This window comes from Ranitomeya variabilis, chromosome 5, assembly GCF_051348905.1.
Source record: "Ranitomeya variabilis isolate aRanVar5 chromosome 5, aRanVar5.hap1, whole genome shotgun sequence".
Classification (NCBI taxonomy): domain Eukaryota; kingdom Metazoa; phylum Chordata; class Amphibia; order Anura; family Dendrobatidae; genus Ranitomeya; species Ranitomeya variabilis.
This window is the reverse complement of record NC_135236.1, coordinates 205,374,358-205,391,173: the sequence shown is the minus strand read 5'-3', so window position 1 is coordinate 205,391,173 and position 16,816 is coordinate 205,374,358. Positions and strand designations below refer to the sequence as shown.

The 16,816-nt window shown below is 45.3% G+C and overlaps 1 protein-coding gene across 2 annotated transcripts in view; it reads right to left on the bottom strand.

Moving 5' to 3' along the window:
* Positions 1-16,816, bottom strand: part of DMXL2 (Dmx like 2) — a 174,319-nt gene that overhangs the window by 48,928 nt on the left and 108,575 nt on the right. For both annotated transcript variants that reach the window (XM_077263739.1, XM_077263740.1), the window contains exons 26-29: positions 15,985-16,061; positions 12,874-13,004; positions 11,594-11,842; positions 10,877-11,058 (exon numbers count right to left, since the gene is read on the bottom strand). In XM_077263739.1, coding sequence (XP_077119854.1) covers positions 10,877-11,058; positions 11,594-11,842; positions 12,874-13,004; positions 15,985-16,061 — 639 coding nt within the window. The remainder of the gene's footprint in view (positions 1-10,876; positions 11,059-11,593; positions 11,843-12,873; positions 13,005-15,984; positions 16,062-16,816) is intronic.

The following is a 16,816-nucleotide window of genomic DNA, read 5'->3' as shown; positions in this document are numbered from 1 at the left end:
GAAAAATAGCTGAAGTGTCAATTTTGAACTAGTGTAAGGCTGGAGTCACACTAGTCTGTAATACGGAAGAGTGCTATGCGGTAGAAAATCGCATAGCACTCGGACCAGTATTCTGATATAGGGCAGCACACATCCCCAGATTTTTCCTCGGCCGTTTTCAGTGTGCGAGTAAAATCGCAGCATGCTGCGATTGTCACCGACACTCGGCCGAGAAATGTCTTACTCGCACCCATATAAGCCTATGGATGCGAGTGAGACAGCGCACATCACTGTGATATCATCCGAGTGCTGTGCGCTAAACGCTGACCCCGGCAATGGAGTAGATGGTGAAAGTCATTTCTCCGCCTCCTCCGCAGCTGTGCTCCGATCCACTCTGTGCGAGAGGCTCAGAGCACAGACGCATGACACGTGGCTCCTGCTTGCAGCAGAGCAGGAGCCGAGGGTCATTAGCATAACGCATCCGATGCTCTCGCATCGGATGCAATACGCTAGTGTGACTCCAGCCTAAGTCACATCATTTAATATAAAAAGAGCATGTTAGAGAGGCAGAGTCTCTCAGAAGCAAAGAAGGTCAGAGACTCCCCAATCAGTAAACAGCTATGTATAAAAATTGTGGAACAATTCAGAAAAATGTTTTGCAATGTAAAATTATAAAGACTTTGAAAGTCCAACCATATACAGTACATAATAACCTCAAATACCGTATTTTTCGGATTATAAGTTGCACTTTTTTCCCCAAAATTGGGGGGGGGGGGGGGGGGGGGAAATGGGGGTGCATCTTATAATGCGGACATACCTTACCGGCCGCGGTCTAGCAGGGTCGCGGCTGGAGGAGGAAAGAGTGGAGCATTGCTTCAGGCCGCAGGGGGTGTTCGGATGTGCGGCATGCCGTTACGGAAGGTGTCCGGTGCTGCGGGGGCTCTGCCGACATTTTGTAAGAAGGCCAGAGCCCCCGCAGTTACAGGGTTTCCTATGCGGTGGACTCCGGGAAAATGGCTGCCGAGGGCGGCGCATGCGCAGATGGAGATTTTGGCATCAGGATCATGGGAGATGAGATCTCATCGCGGACTCCCGCAGCGGCGTGCCGCACATCCGAACACTCCCTCATCCCAGCCTGCAGCAACGCTCCACTCTTGCCTTCTCCAGCAACGACCCTGGGACCCCGCTTCACCGCAGCCACCCCCCCCAGTAAGCAATAAGACTCATGGATTATAAGAAGCACCACCATTTTATTAAATAAAAGTTATTCTATTTTTCTCCTCAAATTTTGGGGTGCGTTCTAAAATTCGGAGAGTCTTATAATCTGAAAAATACGGTAATTCAGAGATTCTGGAGAAATAAATGTGCTCGTGAACTACGAGCCCTGAAGCAGAACTGGAATAAAAACAGACATGATTTAGTTGTGCAAATTGCTGCATGGGCTCAGGAATACTTCCAAAAATTATTGTCTGTGAACAGAGTTCGCTGTAGAATGTACAAATGCAAGTGAAAACTATCATGCAAAGAAGAAGCCACATATCAGTGCAATACAGAAATGCTGCCGTCTTCTCTGGGCCAAAGCTCACTTAAAAAGGACTTTAGAAAAATGGAAAACTGTTCTATGGTCAGATGTACCAAAATTAGAAAATAGGGATTTTTGTGTTACTCACCGTAAAATCCTTTTCTCCGAGACGCTCATTGGGGGACACAGGACTGTGGGTGTATGCTTCTGTCGCCAGGAGGCTGACACTAAGTAAACGTGAAAAAAAGTTAGCTCCTCCTCCGTCGTATACACCCTGACACTGGCTACCGGAGAATCCAGTTTGGTGCAAAAGCAGTAGGAGAACAAAGCACGAGAAATAATATAACAGCATAAATACAGAAAACTTGTCTAGAAAAAGTCCTACTGACTGATAAAATCAGATATAGCGAAAGCAGCCAACAGGCTACCAGGGAGGGAGCTGTGTCCCCCAATGAGCGTCTCGGAGAAAAGGATTTTACGGTGAGTAACACAAAAATCCCTATTTCTCCTTCGCCTCATTGGGGGACACAGGACTGTGGGATGTCCTAAAGCAGTCCCTGGGAGGGAAATTAACTCACCAGTAAAAATTATCCAGATAACGGTTGTCTATAAGTGCGTCACCGCTGCTTGAAGAATCCTTCTACCCAGACTTGCATCTGCAGAGATCTGGGAATGGACATTATAATGTTTGACAAAAGTATGCAGACTAGACCAGGTCGCAGCTTTGCAAACCTGTTCTGCTGAGGCCTGGTGCCGAATCGCCCAGGAAGCCCCCACTGCTCTAGTGGAATGAGCCTTGATTCCAGCTGGAACCATCATGCCCTGGGCACGATATGCCTCCTGAATGGTCGCCCGTATCCACCTGGCCAGGGTAGATTTTGAGGCCGCGCATCCCTTCCTGTGACCCTCCAGGAGGACAAACAGAGCATCCGTCTGGCTAGGATTGCCTGTTGGAGAGGTCGAAGATGAAGCTGTGCGAATGGTACTGCTTCTATAGTTGCAACCATCCTTCCTAACACCCTCATGCAGGACCGGATCGTATGAGGGTACGATTGCTGAAGATTCCTCACTTCCCGCCGAAGGGCTAGGACCTTGTCCTGGGGAAGGATTGATAGGTCTTGAGAGGTGTCGAAAATCATGCCTAGAAATGAGATCCTCCGAGATGGTTGTAGGGATGACTTCCTTAAATTTACTAGCCAACCCAGATGAGCAAGGGTGTCTAGAACAATGCTGACATTTTCCTTGCAAGCTTGAAAGGTCGGCCCCTTGATCAGAAGATCATCCAGATATGGCAAGACTACTATGCCTCGGGAGTGCAGAATGGACACCACAGTTGACATGACTTTCGTGAACACCCTGGGGGCGGAGGCCAGCCCGAAGGGTAAAGCCGTGAACTGGAAGTGTAGGTTGTTTAAAGAAAACCTGAGAAACCTTTGATGAGGAGGAAAAATGGGAATATGTAGGTAGGCATCCTGAATGTCTATTGAGGCCAAGAACTCTCCCTTTTCCATTGAAGCAATAACTGACCGAAGAGATTCCATCCGAAAGTGACGAACGCAGACAAACCTGTTTAAGCGTTTAAGATCTAGGATAGGCCTTACTGTTCCGTCCTTTTTGGGCACTACAAAAAGATTGGAATAAAACCCTTGAAACCTTTCCTCCCTTGGAACAGGAGAAATGACTCCGCTGAGACGAAGGGACTCTATGGAGTTGTATAGGTCTTGTCGGTGGGACTCGGACCTGGGAAGACGGGATGGGAAGAACCGGGGAGGAGGCTGACAGACCAGCTCTATCTTGTAACCTGAAGATACGAGCTCTCCCACCCACCGGTCGTGGATTACCTGAAGCCAGACCTGGCGAAACAAAAGTAGACGTCCGCCTACTCTGTTGGAGGCACTCCGAGGAGGCCTCCAGTCACTTGGCCGAAAACCTTTGAGTCCCAGATCCTCTGGATCTAGTTGACAGGGAACGCATTCTTCCCCCCTGGTTGGCCGTATAAGAGATCCGAACGTCTCGGTCCTGATTGGGTTGAGCCTGCGCAGCAGAGCACGATGCTGGGGCCCATCTAGCATTACGAAAGGGTCTGAAACGGGCCTGAAATTGGCGACGAAAAGGCTGTCTAATCCTCTACTGAGGAAGAAACTTACTCTTCCCTCCTGTGGAGTCAGAAATAAGCTGATCCAGCTTTTCTCCGAATAAGCGACCCCCCTGATACGGTAAGGTTGTAAGAGACTTTTTAGAGGTAGAGTCTGCCCGCCATGTTCTTAACCAGAGAGCCCTTCTAATAGCAATAGCGTTAGCCGCAGCCGAAGAGGCACAGTCTGCAGCATCTAAGGATGCATTGATCAGATAGCTACCAGCAAGTGCTATCTGAGATGACATTTCCGCCAACTCTGCTGACAAATCACCTTCTTGAAGAGCCTTTGTTAAAGACTCTGACCAAGACATCATAGCCTTAGCAACCCAAGTTGCCGCAAAAGAAGGGAAAAGTGCCGAACTTGAAGCCTCAAAAACGGAACAAGCCAAGCTCTCTATAAGACGATCCGTAGGGTCCTTAATTGACGAGCCATTAGGGAGAGATAGCAACGTGTTAGAGGCTAAACGGACACCGGGGGATCTACAGAAGGATTTTCTGCCCATTTACTACAAAGTTCAGTAGCAAAGGGGTACCTAACCTTCAAGGCTTTTTGCCCCGAAAAATGCTTGTCTGGGTGCTCCCGGTTACGCCGAATCAGGTCCTCAAACTCAGGGTGAGAGGAAAAAACCCTATGGGCCCGTTTGTCCCGCTTAAATGAGACTTTATGATCTGAGGATGAGGCGAGTTCATCCTCTATCCCCAGGGACTGATTGACAGCCTCAATCAGGCTATCTACAGACTCCTGAAACCCAGGATTCTCAAAATTAAGGGACTCCTCTGACTCATAGTCTGTCTCAACTTCCCTGCTCTCTGCTGGGGAAGGAGAACGTGACACTGAGCTCCAGGATGCAGAAGCACCTGAGGGCCTGGGCGACGCTGTGCGAATCCGCTTTCCACACGTCTGTCTAGTGCGGGCGCGGCCCCTGCAGGCCGAAGGCTCCTGAGACCTCGAGGCCCTCTCCGAGACAGAAGGACTGCTGGCCCCGACCGCTGGGGTCTGAAGGGATTTTATTGCTTCAGTTAGGGACGCCATGGATTGCGACAAGGACATAACCCATTCCGGCGGAACTGCCCCAGCCTCTGCTTGAGGGGCAGGAGCTGGAGAGATTGCTGAGCTGGCAGGGGGGGCTCCTGGGCGCGTTCAGAGTCGCAGGCCTCGCTGAGACGATTACTCTGGGCGTGCGGGAATGCAGCACGACAAGCTACACAACCGGTATATAGGACCGTGTGAGTTTTAACCCTTCTAGACATAGTGATCCGTAAAAAGCTATACCCAGGGCCTGAGACTGGGAAACAAATAATGCTTCTGCCCTTCTGCCAGCTGGAGAGAGAAGCACTTACCCCAGTCCTGTGTCCCCACGATTACAGCGACGGAACCGAATGCACGATGCGGAGCCAAATGAGCTACCTTTATCCCCACCAGACCTCAGGGGGCAGGACCACCATGATGCGATGCAGCCTGTAGTAGGCCTGAAGCCGGGGCCTTGATTTTCCCTGGGAGAGGAAAGGAAAGGCGGAACCGTAAGTAGATGCGCCGGAGGGGGCGGGGCCTCACAGCGCGGTCTGCTGGGCGGAAGCCCGGGTCTGAGCGACCCGGAAGTGCCTGCTGGAGGCCAGGCCGGAGCCTGAAGCCTCTGGAAGGCTGCGGCGCCGGCCGCACCGTACCGCCGCAGCGCCTGCCACACAGAACCGAAGCGGCGCCGGAGGCATCGCACTGGAGGCATCGCACAGGATAAGGAGAGGGACCGTCCACCACCCCATCTATCACCGCAGCGGAGCAGAGGTGTAGGAATCAGGGGGGTCACACGGACATCTAAGGGCACCTGTACAGCCTAGGGTCTAAATACCTCAGGGTGGTCAGGGCCAAGTCCGGTGAGGGATCCCACGTCGCAGGAAAGGATACGTTGAGAAACTCGCACGTGCTTGCCCGTTGTTGGTTTGGGAAGATCGGACCCTCAAAAGGGTCCGTCGCCCCCTCAATCCATAGATGTAGTTGAAAAGAAAAAAGGGTCCAAAGGATCCGGGACCCAGAGGTGTGCCTCCTTGAGACACTAAGCAAAAACTGGATTCTCCGGTAGCCAGTGTCAGGGTGTATACGACGGAGGAGGAGCTAACTTTTTTTCACGTTTACTTAGTGTCAGCCTCCTGGCAGCAGAAGCATACACCCACAGTCCTGTGTCCCCCAATGAGGCGAAGGAGAAATGTATAAAGATTGCAGATGCCGTGCAGTGCGGACTCCAGAGGTGAGGGACAATCCAGCTTGTTATCAGCGCACAGCTCAAAAGCTGCATCTCTGATGGTGCGGGGTTGCATTAAAGGGAACCGGTCAGGTCACCCGTGCCCTCAGAACCACCAGAAGTTCTGTCTGCATATGTAAATACCCTGTCTAACACTCCCTGTATTACATTACACACATAAAGAGATCATTAGAAAAATTATTTCTAAAGTCTGTTTATGATATGTAAATGAGGCCTTTGACTAGCCAAGGGGGCGCTAGACTAGGCTGTCCACTTAGCATGTTATCACGCCCCTGTGGGCGTGATAACATGACTTACAAGAGTCAGCGTCATTGCAAATACTATACATACCTCGCAGATGCATGCGGCTTCTTTCCCTCACTGCAGTGATCCTCTGAAGCCGAGTGTACGTGTACGGCTTCAGAGAGGCGCACTGTGCATGATCGGAAGTGAAGAAGACTTGTAATGATGCCGACGCTTGTAAGACATGTTATCTTGCCCACAGGGGCGTGATAACATGCTAAGTGGGCCCACTAGTCTGGGGACACTAATGCCCTCTCAACTAGTCATATTTACATAAATGGACTTTAGAGATGCTTTTTCTAAAGATCTGCTTACGTGTGTAATTTTAACAAAAGGGACTGTTAGGCAGGGTATTTACATATGCAGTCACAACTGTTGGTGGTTCTGGGGACACGAGGGACCTGACAGGTTCCCTTTAACCCCTTTCTGCCATCGGACGGAATAGTACATCCAATGGCAGAACCACCGCTTTGATGCGGGCTCCGGCGGTGAGCCCGCATCAAAGCCGGCACACATGTCAGCTGTTTTGAACAGCTGACATGTGCCCACAATAGGCGCGGGAAGAATCGAGATCCACCTGCGCCTATTAACTAGTTAAATGCCGCTGTCAAACTGACAGCGGCATTTAACTAGCGCATCGCTGACCCCCGTCACATGATCGGGGGTCGGCGATGCGTCGGCATGACCACCAGAGGTCTCACCTCTGTGGATGTTGATGCCGTATTGCTGTGAGCGCCACCCTGTGGTCGGCGCTCATAACAATGTTGTAATTCAGCTACATAAAAGCGATCTGAGCATCGCTCCTATGTAGCAGAGCCGATCGTGTTGTGGCAGCTTCTAACCTCCCATGGAAACTGTTGAAGAATGCCAAAAGTAAAAAAAAAAAAAAGTTTTAAAAAATATGAAAAAAAACCCAAAAAAACATAAAAGTTTAAATCACCCCCTTTCGCCCCATTCAAAATAAAACAATAAAAAAAAATAAAATCAAACATACACATATTTGGCATCGATGTGTTCAGAATCTGATCGCTAAACGGCGTAGTGAAAAAAAATTCAAAACGCCAGAATTACGTTTTTTTGGTTGCCGCAACATTGCATTAAAATGGAATAACGGGCGATCAAAAGAACGTATCTGCACCAAATGGTGCATGGTATCATTAAAAACGTCAGCTCGGCACGCAAAAAAATAAGCCCTCACCCAACCCCAGATAATGAAAAATGGAGACGCTATGGGTATCGGAAAATGGAGCAATTTTTTTCTTCTTTTTTTTAGCAAAGTTTGGATTTTATTTTTTACCACTTAGACACCAAACATGTCTAGGTTATTTTTTATCTATGAACTCGTAATGACCTGGAGAATCATAATGGCAGGTCAGCTTTAGCATTTAGTGAACCTAGCAAAAAAGCCAAACAAAAAACAAGTGTGGGATTGCACTTTTTTGCAATTTCACCGCACTTGGAATTTTTTTCCCGTTTTCTAGTACACGACATGGTAAAACCAAAGATATTGTTCAAAAGTACAACTCGGGGGTTAATGCCTACTGCATTGGCAGCTTACATATTTAGAAATCTGCTATCAATTCTCATAATTACATAGAAGTTATAGAACAACATATGGTCCCATTCGGACATCTATTTCAGGGATGGTCTCGTACATTTCGGCAAAGCAATGCTAAACCACATACTACATGTATCACAAGAGCATAGCTTCTCAGAAGAAGAGTTCGGGTGAAATGGCCATAGCAGTCCAGAGTTTTCATCAGAAGAAAACGTTTGGTGCATTGTGAAACCAAAAATCTATCAAAGAAACAATGGTAGACATGGTCCCACCTTTCACCTTTTTTAATTTTTTGCTGCCATCAATTCAAGATTTTTTTTCCCAAATGAAATAGAAACATATCTCTTGTTCATTTTCTGATCTGTGTTCTGTTGTGAATATAATATGGCTATAAGATTTCAAAATCATTGCATTCTTGTATTCTTTACATCTTACACAGTGCCACGACTTTTTTTGAAATGGGGTTGTATTAATGCAGAGGATTTTGGGGGCTTTGGGTGGTGTAGTAAAGTATATATTTTTTCCTATATACATTTGAATAGCATAGTCAACTACCATGACACGTGCTAAAAAATAATAAAAATGTAAAACCTTCAGGGTGTATAATAAGAAAGATTTCAAAGGGAATGGTTCTCCTTGAGGAAATTGCCAAGTCGGCTTAAGGAGACTTATAGGCCATGCAGTGCTCCGCTTGGAATTTAAATATGCAAATAGCCTCCTCAAAGAGGAAGAGTACTTTATCTTTAGCACCACCTATAAGTCTCCTTATTCCGGCTTGGAACTCTCCACAAAGAAAAACATTCCCTCCTATACCACCAGTCAGAGGCCTCTCAACTATCAGAATCAGATATCCTGCTTTGAACTTAAGAGGGGAAAACACCCCAAAACACGTGTCTGCAAATGGAGTTTCTGGTTTGACTTTTTATCCTTAAGGTACCTTCACACGAAGCGACGCTGCAGCGATAGCGACAACGATGCCGATCGCTGCAGCAACGCTGTTTGATCGCTGGAGAGCTGTCACACAGACCGCTCTCCAGCGACCAACGATGCCGAGGCCCCCGGGTAACCAGGGTAAACATCGGGTTGCTAAGCGCAGGGCCGCGCTTAGTAACCCGATGTTTACCCTGGTTACCAGCGTAAAAGTAAAAAAAACAAACAGTACATGCTCACCTTCGCGTCCCCCGGCGTCCGCTTCCTGACACTGACTGAGCTCCGGCCCTAACAGCACAGCGGTGACGTCACCGCTGTGCTTTCAGTTTCACTTTAGGGCCGGCGCTCAGTAAGTGTCAGGAAGCAGACGCTGGGGGACGCGCCGGTGAGTATGTACTGTTTGTTTTTTTTACTTTTACACTGGTAACCAGGGTAAACATCGGGTTACTAAGCGCGGCCCTGCGCTTGGTAACCCGATGTTTACCCTGGTTACCAGTGTAAAACATCGCTGGTATCGTTGCTTTTGCTTTCAAACACAACGATACACAGCGATCGGACGACCAAATAAAGTTCTGGACTTTATTCAGCGACCAGCGACATCACAGCAGGATCCTGATCGCTGCTGCGTGTCAAACGAAACGATATCGCTAGCGAGGACGCTGCAACGTCACGGATCGCTAGCGATGTCGTTTCGTGTGAAGGTACCTTAAGTCATGTTGCAAGGCTTGTTAAATAGTCAATATTGAGCTTTAGGCTATGTGCACACGTTCAGGTTTTTTTCCGCATTTTTCGCAAAAAAACGCTATAAAAACTCATTAAAACCGCATACATTATGCATCCTATCATTTAGAATGCATTCTGCATGTTTTGTGCACATGGTGCGTTTTATTCTGTGAAAAAAACACATCGCGGTAAAAAAGCAGTATGTTCATTAATTTTGCGGATTTTCCGTGTTTTTCCGGCAATTCTATGCATTTGGAAAAAAAAACTTACAAAAACGCACAAAAAAACGCGGTAAAATCGCGGTAAAAACGCATGCGGATTTCTGGCAGAAATGTCCGGTTTTTGTCACGAAAATTTCTGCCAGAAATCCTGATGTGTGCACATAGCCTTAGGATTGGAACATCCAATACTGGCAGTAGAGATGAAGTCATCTTCCACTCTGAAGAGACTATTTGCATATTTAAAAAGAGAGATAAAATCCTGTGCTCCCAATGTATTAATACTTGTAAGACTACATCTTAAATATAGGATGCAGTTTTGAGCTCCACATTTTAAAAAGGATATCCAGAAATTGGGAGTCAGTTCAAAGGCAGGCAACTAGATTATTACATGGGATGGAAGGCCTCTCATATGATGAGAGATTGGAAAAGTTGGGTTTGTTTAGCTTAGAAAAAAAGACATCTCAGAGGAGCTATCATGTAGATGTATAAATACGTGTGTGGTCAATACAGAAGGACTTGTACATGATTTACTTCTTCCAAGGACCTTACCAAGGACCTGATGACATTCATTATTATGTGAAAGGCAATTCCGAAAGCTTAATAGGAAAGAATCCTTTACAGTTAGAGCAGACAGACTATGGAATGCCCAACCACAAAAGGTAGTCATGGCACTTACTATAACATTTAAAATAGGGCTTGATGATTTTCTCACAACAAACGGCATTGTGAATTATGAGTGTAGCGATAAAGAATGTCTAACTGGTGGAGAAAGGTTGAACTAGATCAGGGGTTGGGAACCTCAGGCCCCAGGGTCATTTACGGCCCTCGATGACTTTTTATCAGGCCCCAGAGCAGATTCTCAGGCACCACATTCTTGGGCAGGCAGGTGTATTTTAATTACAACCAACCAGCTCATTATTTTCTTCTTGCTCTGTTAGCACACACATGCAGTGTTCACTACTGAACACTGAAGGGCATGCACTGAAAGATTACGTCCTGAAACCAGTGCCAGTGTCAGGATGCACTTTGTAGGCGGAGTTTGGAAGGACGGTATAAATATACAAATGGCCCTTGGCAGAAAAAAAAAAAAAAGATTCCCCACCCCTGAACTAGATGGACCTTATGTATTTTTTCAACTTATATATCTAGGTAACTGTCATATATGGAAGAAAGCTAGGCTTTATGCGTGAAGTAATAAAGCGTGTACTGTACAGTGGTTATTTTGAAGAATAAAAGAGCAAATAATAGATTGACAAATCAACGTACCTTGGCCACAAAATAGTCCCACATGCTTAGTTCTGGGGGAATGAACTTCTCTTTGTAGGTTGGCCTCTCAGCAGGAACTGGAGGTGGGGTCGCAACATCCTTCGCTGGCCTACCAGGCACCAGCATTCTCATATTGAAGCGTCTGCGATGCTTGTCTATTTCTTCGGACAGGGCAGGAATCGCTGGAAGAAAAGAAGACCCCAAACATCTACTAAGGTGCAGTATACGCATCCCTTTATTTATTACTATGGAGCATGCAGAAGAAGGCAACCAACTCAAGACTCGCAATAGTGAAGAACAATATAGATAGAAGTGGTGAGACTTTACACAGACGGGTCACTTGGTCTATTGCTACATGCAATGATGCTTTCATGTGCCAGTTGTAGAAGGGATTGCAAGCACGGCAATTGTCACACTGGGTCCTCACCACACACTTGTAACTCCTGCCCTTTATCAATAACTGAAGCAATGTTTTTAGTGTTAAGTAAGGCACTTTCTGCAGCAGGTTGCTCCTCATTTGGCAATAGCAGAGCACATTGGGGTATCTGCACATCAAAGCTCTTGGCTCCCCCTGGATGAGATACACCAGTTTTGGACAGATCAACAAATCTTGTAGTTATGAATGCTCCACGTTTAAGTAACAGATAGGAGAGTCAATGGTATAACGCTGTTAACCAAAAATCAGTATTGTATAGGAAAAGACAGTGGAGACAGTACCTGGAATGCTCCCTGGTGGCTTTCTAGGTTTCACCACGAGTTTAACGCCACCTCCAAAAACTGCTGCCCACATCCGGTTGTTCAGAGGATGAGCAGCGAGACGAAACAGTTCGGAGCTAGAGTCAGTAGCGAGGGCGTGGATCAGCAGGCTGACATACACCGCTACAACCGCTTCACACAGCAACACGTTGAGCTTAGGCTGGTCCTCATCTTGGGCCGTGTTTAATAGGTTTATTAGAGAGCTAACCCCTGGAAAAATAAAATGAAAATTTTTTTTTTTAAAAAACTAACAAAAAATCCTCAGCATTATATTTGTATACAAACAAATAGACTAAGCACAAATCCAGTCACTAGTGTTTACAGAGGTGCCCACCTCACTGTGACATGGCTGCTGCGGGGGAGCCTATATTTGCAATGTAGGGGTATGCCATCATAAACTGTAGGCTCAGGGAGATAGGGAGGCGCTCATTTACAGATTTAGTCACCAGGGTGTATATACACACAGCAATGCTTCTTATTCTGCAAGAATAGGAGTCCTAAATTACAAGAAGGGAAATCTCAAAAAATCCCTTTAACCCCTTAGGGACTAGCTTACGTTTTGTATATTTACCAGAAAAAAAGCGTTTGTGACATAGAATTGATGGTAGGTGACTGAGGGGTACAGCTTCGCTAAAGGTGAGGGTACCCTCTGTATATTTCCTATTACATGGAAAGCAGGTGCCAATGTCCTGCTGCAGTCGGTTAACTAAGACTGGCTATACAACAGATTTTAGACAGACAAAATCACCGATTTGAACCATTTTGCCATATCGCCATAAATAAGTGTGAAGCATAAAGGCAGTTTCTTGGCAAAGCTTATGTTGCCGTGTTGGATTCTTTTGTTGTTGGGTGCTGTAGGTAAAAAGTTGCTTGCATCAAATAACAGATCTGCATCTCCTCAACAAAAAACAACAAGCCAAACACCATGGGGGAAATTGATCAGTGACTTTATTGTCCTAAACAAAAACCTTCATTGACCAACTTGATTAGAAAATGGCCATCTGAAACCCTAAAATATGGCCGCCTGTACAACCAAAAAGGGGATTGCAAATAGAAGGGAGGAGGAAAGGACCATTTTCCATGAAGAATATTTCTTTCTTAATTCTTATTTAAGAATCATTAATATTTCAGCTACTTAAGAGCACATAAAAGATCTTAATGTTGCAGTCCAATGGGCCAGTCATTAGCTGGAAGTGCGGTTTCCTAGAGTTACAGTGCATTCATCTAATTAATGTTCTTACCTGGCCACAAGGCAGGGGGTGTATTTGGAGTAGCGTGTTCTTCAATGCTTTCTGTTCGAAGTCTCCTACGTTCACTTAGGAGGAGGCCTTGGTAAACCATTCCTGTGAACTGATTTGCATCTGTTTGACTGCTGCATAAAATGAATGAGAAAAGAACAGGGATTCACTCTCAGGTAGGCATTAGGTAGCGTTCACACAGGCACTAGGTTATTGTATCAAAATAGCATGAGGTCTATTTTTCACTGGTTGCTCAGCACCAAAACCATAAACATAAATCCCTAGCCTTGTCCAGGCCCTAACTAAACAGTACAGGTCCTGGCTTCTTCAGACAAAGCTGAGCTAGTCCCAGTTCGGTCACACAAAACAGTTTTCGTCCATAGCAACCACGGCTACTTGAAGATTGATGCCCATAGCCTGTACAACTTCTTCTCAGAGATTCTGGCTGGTCTCTCTCTTCAGATCCAACACAAATCCAGTCTGAACATCCATCCTGGTTATATGCAGAGCAGAGCGCCTAATCAGACCCTGTACAGCCAGGATTTAACCCTAGCCTACCTGACATTGCTACTGTAGAATATATACTTATATATATGTTTAGGAATGGCCAGAAGAGCTGGGTGGGTCTGGCCGTAACTATACCTCCAGTTCCAGGCCTTGGGACACCCTATTTAGGGCAGGTCAGCTGCCAGGGTCTGTGAGTGAGGGTGGAAAGACCTGTAATCCTGGACAGATTTATGTGAAGAACTTTGTTATCGGGTGAGCTGGTACATCTGCGGGACTATTTTTTTTCTTTAATATTTTAATCAGAGAAAGGCTGTTTCTTTTTGCTTTGGGTGAAGATTTATGGACTGCAACAAATCCACCACTTTTGCATCCAACAACTTTGAGCCTGTTATTACCTCAAACTGCTGCCGAAGAGAGTGAACCCCTTACAATATACACACAATATATATATATATATATATATATATATATATATATATATAATAAAAATATATATTGTAACAACAACGGATCCTGAAATGTAGAAAGAACGGCAGCTCTGGAGCACATATGGCTGTTGCAATAAAATGCTAGGTACACTAATGAATCGTTCACATAGTTTTATTTTTGGTCCATGTTTCATATCCATTTTTTGGGAGTACATGCTTCATGCATAAAATATGAGCTTGTTAGATAACCCTTTAAACAAGTTTGCAAAAATGCACCCATAAAAGATGAAAGCCTGAGCTGAAAAGCCTTTAATCAAGGTCAACCCTTCACAGGCCTAAGAGCACCGTCCTTTCGCCTTGTGCGCTTTGTATTTGAAGCGAATAGATGTGAGCTACATTACTGTTCTTGTAATCATACTAGAGGATGTCAGATTGAAGATGCGACCACTTCTCAATCAGCAGCTAATAAAGCACAAAGAGTGGCCAGAACTGTCATTTATGTGAGCAGGACGGGAACACAGCACTAATGCACAGATGTTTGATTCCTTTTCAGCTCAGCAGTGCAGTGTAGAAATAAAGAAAATATTATGCTGATGACATGGAATTTTGTGTTGATACCCAACACAGAGGCGCACAAGATTAGGCTCCCACACAGTGCAGGTTTTTCACATCTTCACTTGTAGATAGCTGGATCTAACAACATAATATTTTCACATGCACTCATTTGCAAACATGCAAACAATGAAACCAGGGCCATCGCTGAATCCAAGTGTCTTCATACATATAAGTCTCTGTTCACATTTATTTTAATAGTATATGTACCAAAAGTGTAACTTGAACATAAGCAAAAGCATGCCATACAGTGGTATATCATCCATACATTTGCATTCTGTACTGCGTCCCTGTGTACAAAAACGCCAAAAGAGCACAGCACTATTAAAGGGAAGGATTTCTGTCCCCTTCCCCCACAAACGTTTTATTTGTGCATGTAGCTCTTTCAGACAAGTCCAGCAATACCTTTACATGGCCAGTCTGTGTTCCTCCATTACTGAGAAATCAGCCTTTGAATTGATATGGAAATGAGGATGTAGATCTGATGCATCTGTCACTCCCGCTCTATTTCCCACTCAGCACTGCATCCTCCTGCTTGACTTGACAGTCTCTATGTTGTGTGTCATAAGGCTAAGGAGCCGACAGTCAAGTAGGAGGAGGTGGCACGGAGTAGGAAATAGAGCTGGAGTGACAGAGGCTTCATATCTACAACAGATCTTCAACCTCATTTGCATATCAAACCAAACAATGATTATTCAGTAAAGGTACCGTCACACTCAGCAACTTTGCAACGAGAACGACAACGATCCGTGACGTTGCAGCGTCCTGGATAGCGATCTCGTTGTGTTTGACACGCAGCAGCGATCTGGATCCCGCTGTGATATCGCTGGTTGGAGCTAGAAGTCCAGAACTTTATTTGGTCGTCAGGTCGGCGTGAATCGTCATGTTTGACATCAAAAGCAACGATGCCAGCAATGTTTTACATGGAGCGAACGACCTGTGAGAACGAGAAGTGAGTCACCGCTACGTCTCAGGATCGCTCCTGCATCGTTGTGGAGCTGCTGTGTTTGACGTCTCTACAGCGATGTAAACAGCGACGCTGCAGCGATCGGCTCGTTGTCTATATCGCTGCAGCATCGCTGAGTGTGACGGTACCTTTACAGGGGAACGGACTGGCCATGTAAAGGTATTACTGGACTTGTCTTTGAAAGAATTACACGTGCAGATAAATTGTTTGGGGCCTGAAATCCTACTGACTGATTCCCTTTAACATTGGTCCATCCTGTAATATTTCAAGTCTGGCGTATAAGAAGTGTAAATGTATTGGAATCATATTATAAGAGCTTGCTTGCTACATATGAAGCAGAAAAGAGAAAAATTCCCACTGACTTAAATTTAATACAATAAGCTTCCTTTCATTTTGGACAATATAATAGCATACATGGGCATCTGGGGAGAATAAAAAGCATGTGTGCTTTTTTTTTAATATTCTTTAAAGAAAATAAATCCAAATCAAGATTTTGCTTCCAGATGGTTTAACTACCACTAATAACAAAATTAAAATGTAATGTACATACTTTACAGTTTATTCTAATGAAAACTATAAAACATGCAGATCTTAACTTACCTGTAGCTGTGACTGTCACAAAGCGCTTGGTATATTGATGCAGAAAGTGAAGCTGCCAACAGATGAAGTGTATATACCTAATGGGGAAAAATGCAAAGAAATCTAGAGAACCGCCATGAGCAGTAGCTTATATCAACTCTCCTGACAGGTCTGTTACAGTGAATATATACGTTTGCCATGAAACACTAATGCTGGTGTGCGGAGTTAAGGGACAATAACGCTGGAGTGGGGGAAGAGAGTAAACTACCGGAGGGACAATCAGGGCTGTGGAGTCGGAGTTGTGGAGTTGGTGTCGGTATAAAATGGACAGACTTTGACTCCTAAAATGTATAATAACTTGGGTACAGTATTTAAATGTATGTGAATATTTTTTTCATAAGAATTTGAGAAAGTTATGAAACGTCCTATAAATGTCTGTTCTATTCCTTATCTAAGGATCTTGGCTTTTAGTTGAGATGAATCTGTGCTGCACTTTTATGCACATGGTCAGTAGTAAAGCTCCTCCTCTACAGATCAGAACAAAAAGGCACTGTAAGGAATGCCTGCACCTCTGCACTCATCACAAGAACTGCTAGCGTGAACTGGAAAACAGGATTAAGGCAAGTACTTCTTAAAGCATATCTAAACTTTCAATAAACTGCGCATAGACCAATAGTCCAGTGTGTATGTTTTCTCTGTATGCTTCATGTTTTAGTTTGCTTTTCCACTGAGCTCATATTTGGAGAGGTTAATTCCTCTGGTGCTCTTCATATTCTTAGCTCTACTTGCAGTTTCAGCTTCTTTCTGGTGTATGATCCAGCACAAACTTAATCTCTCCCTCCCTCCCCCTTCA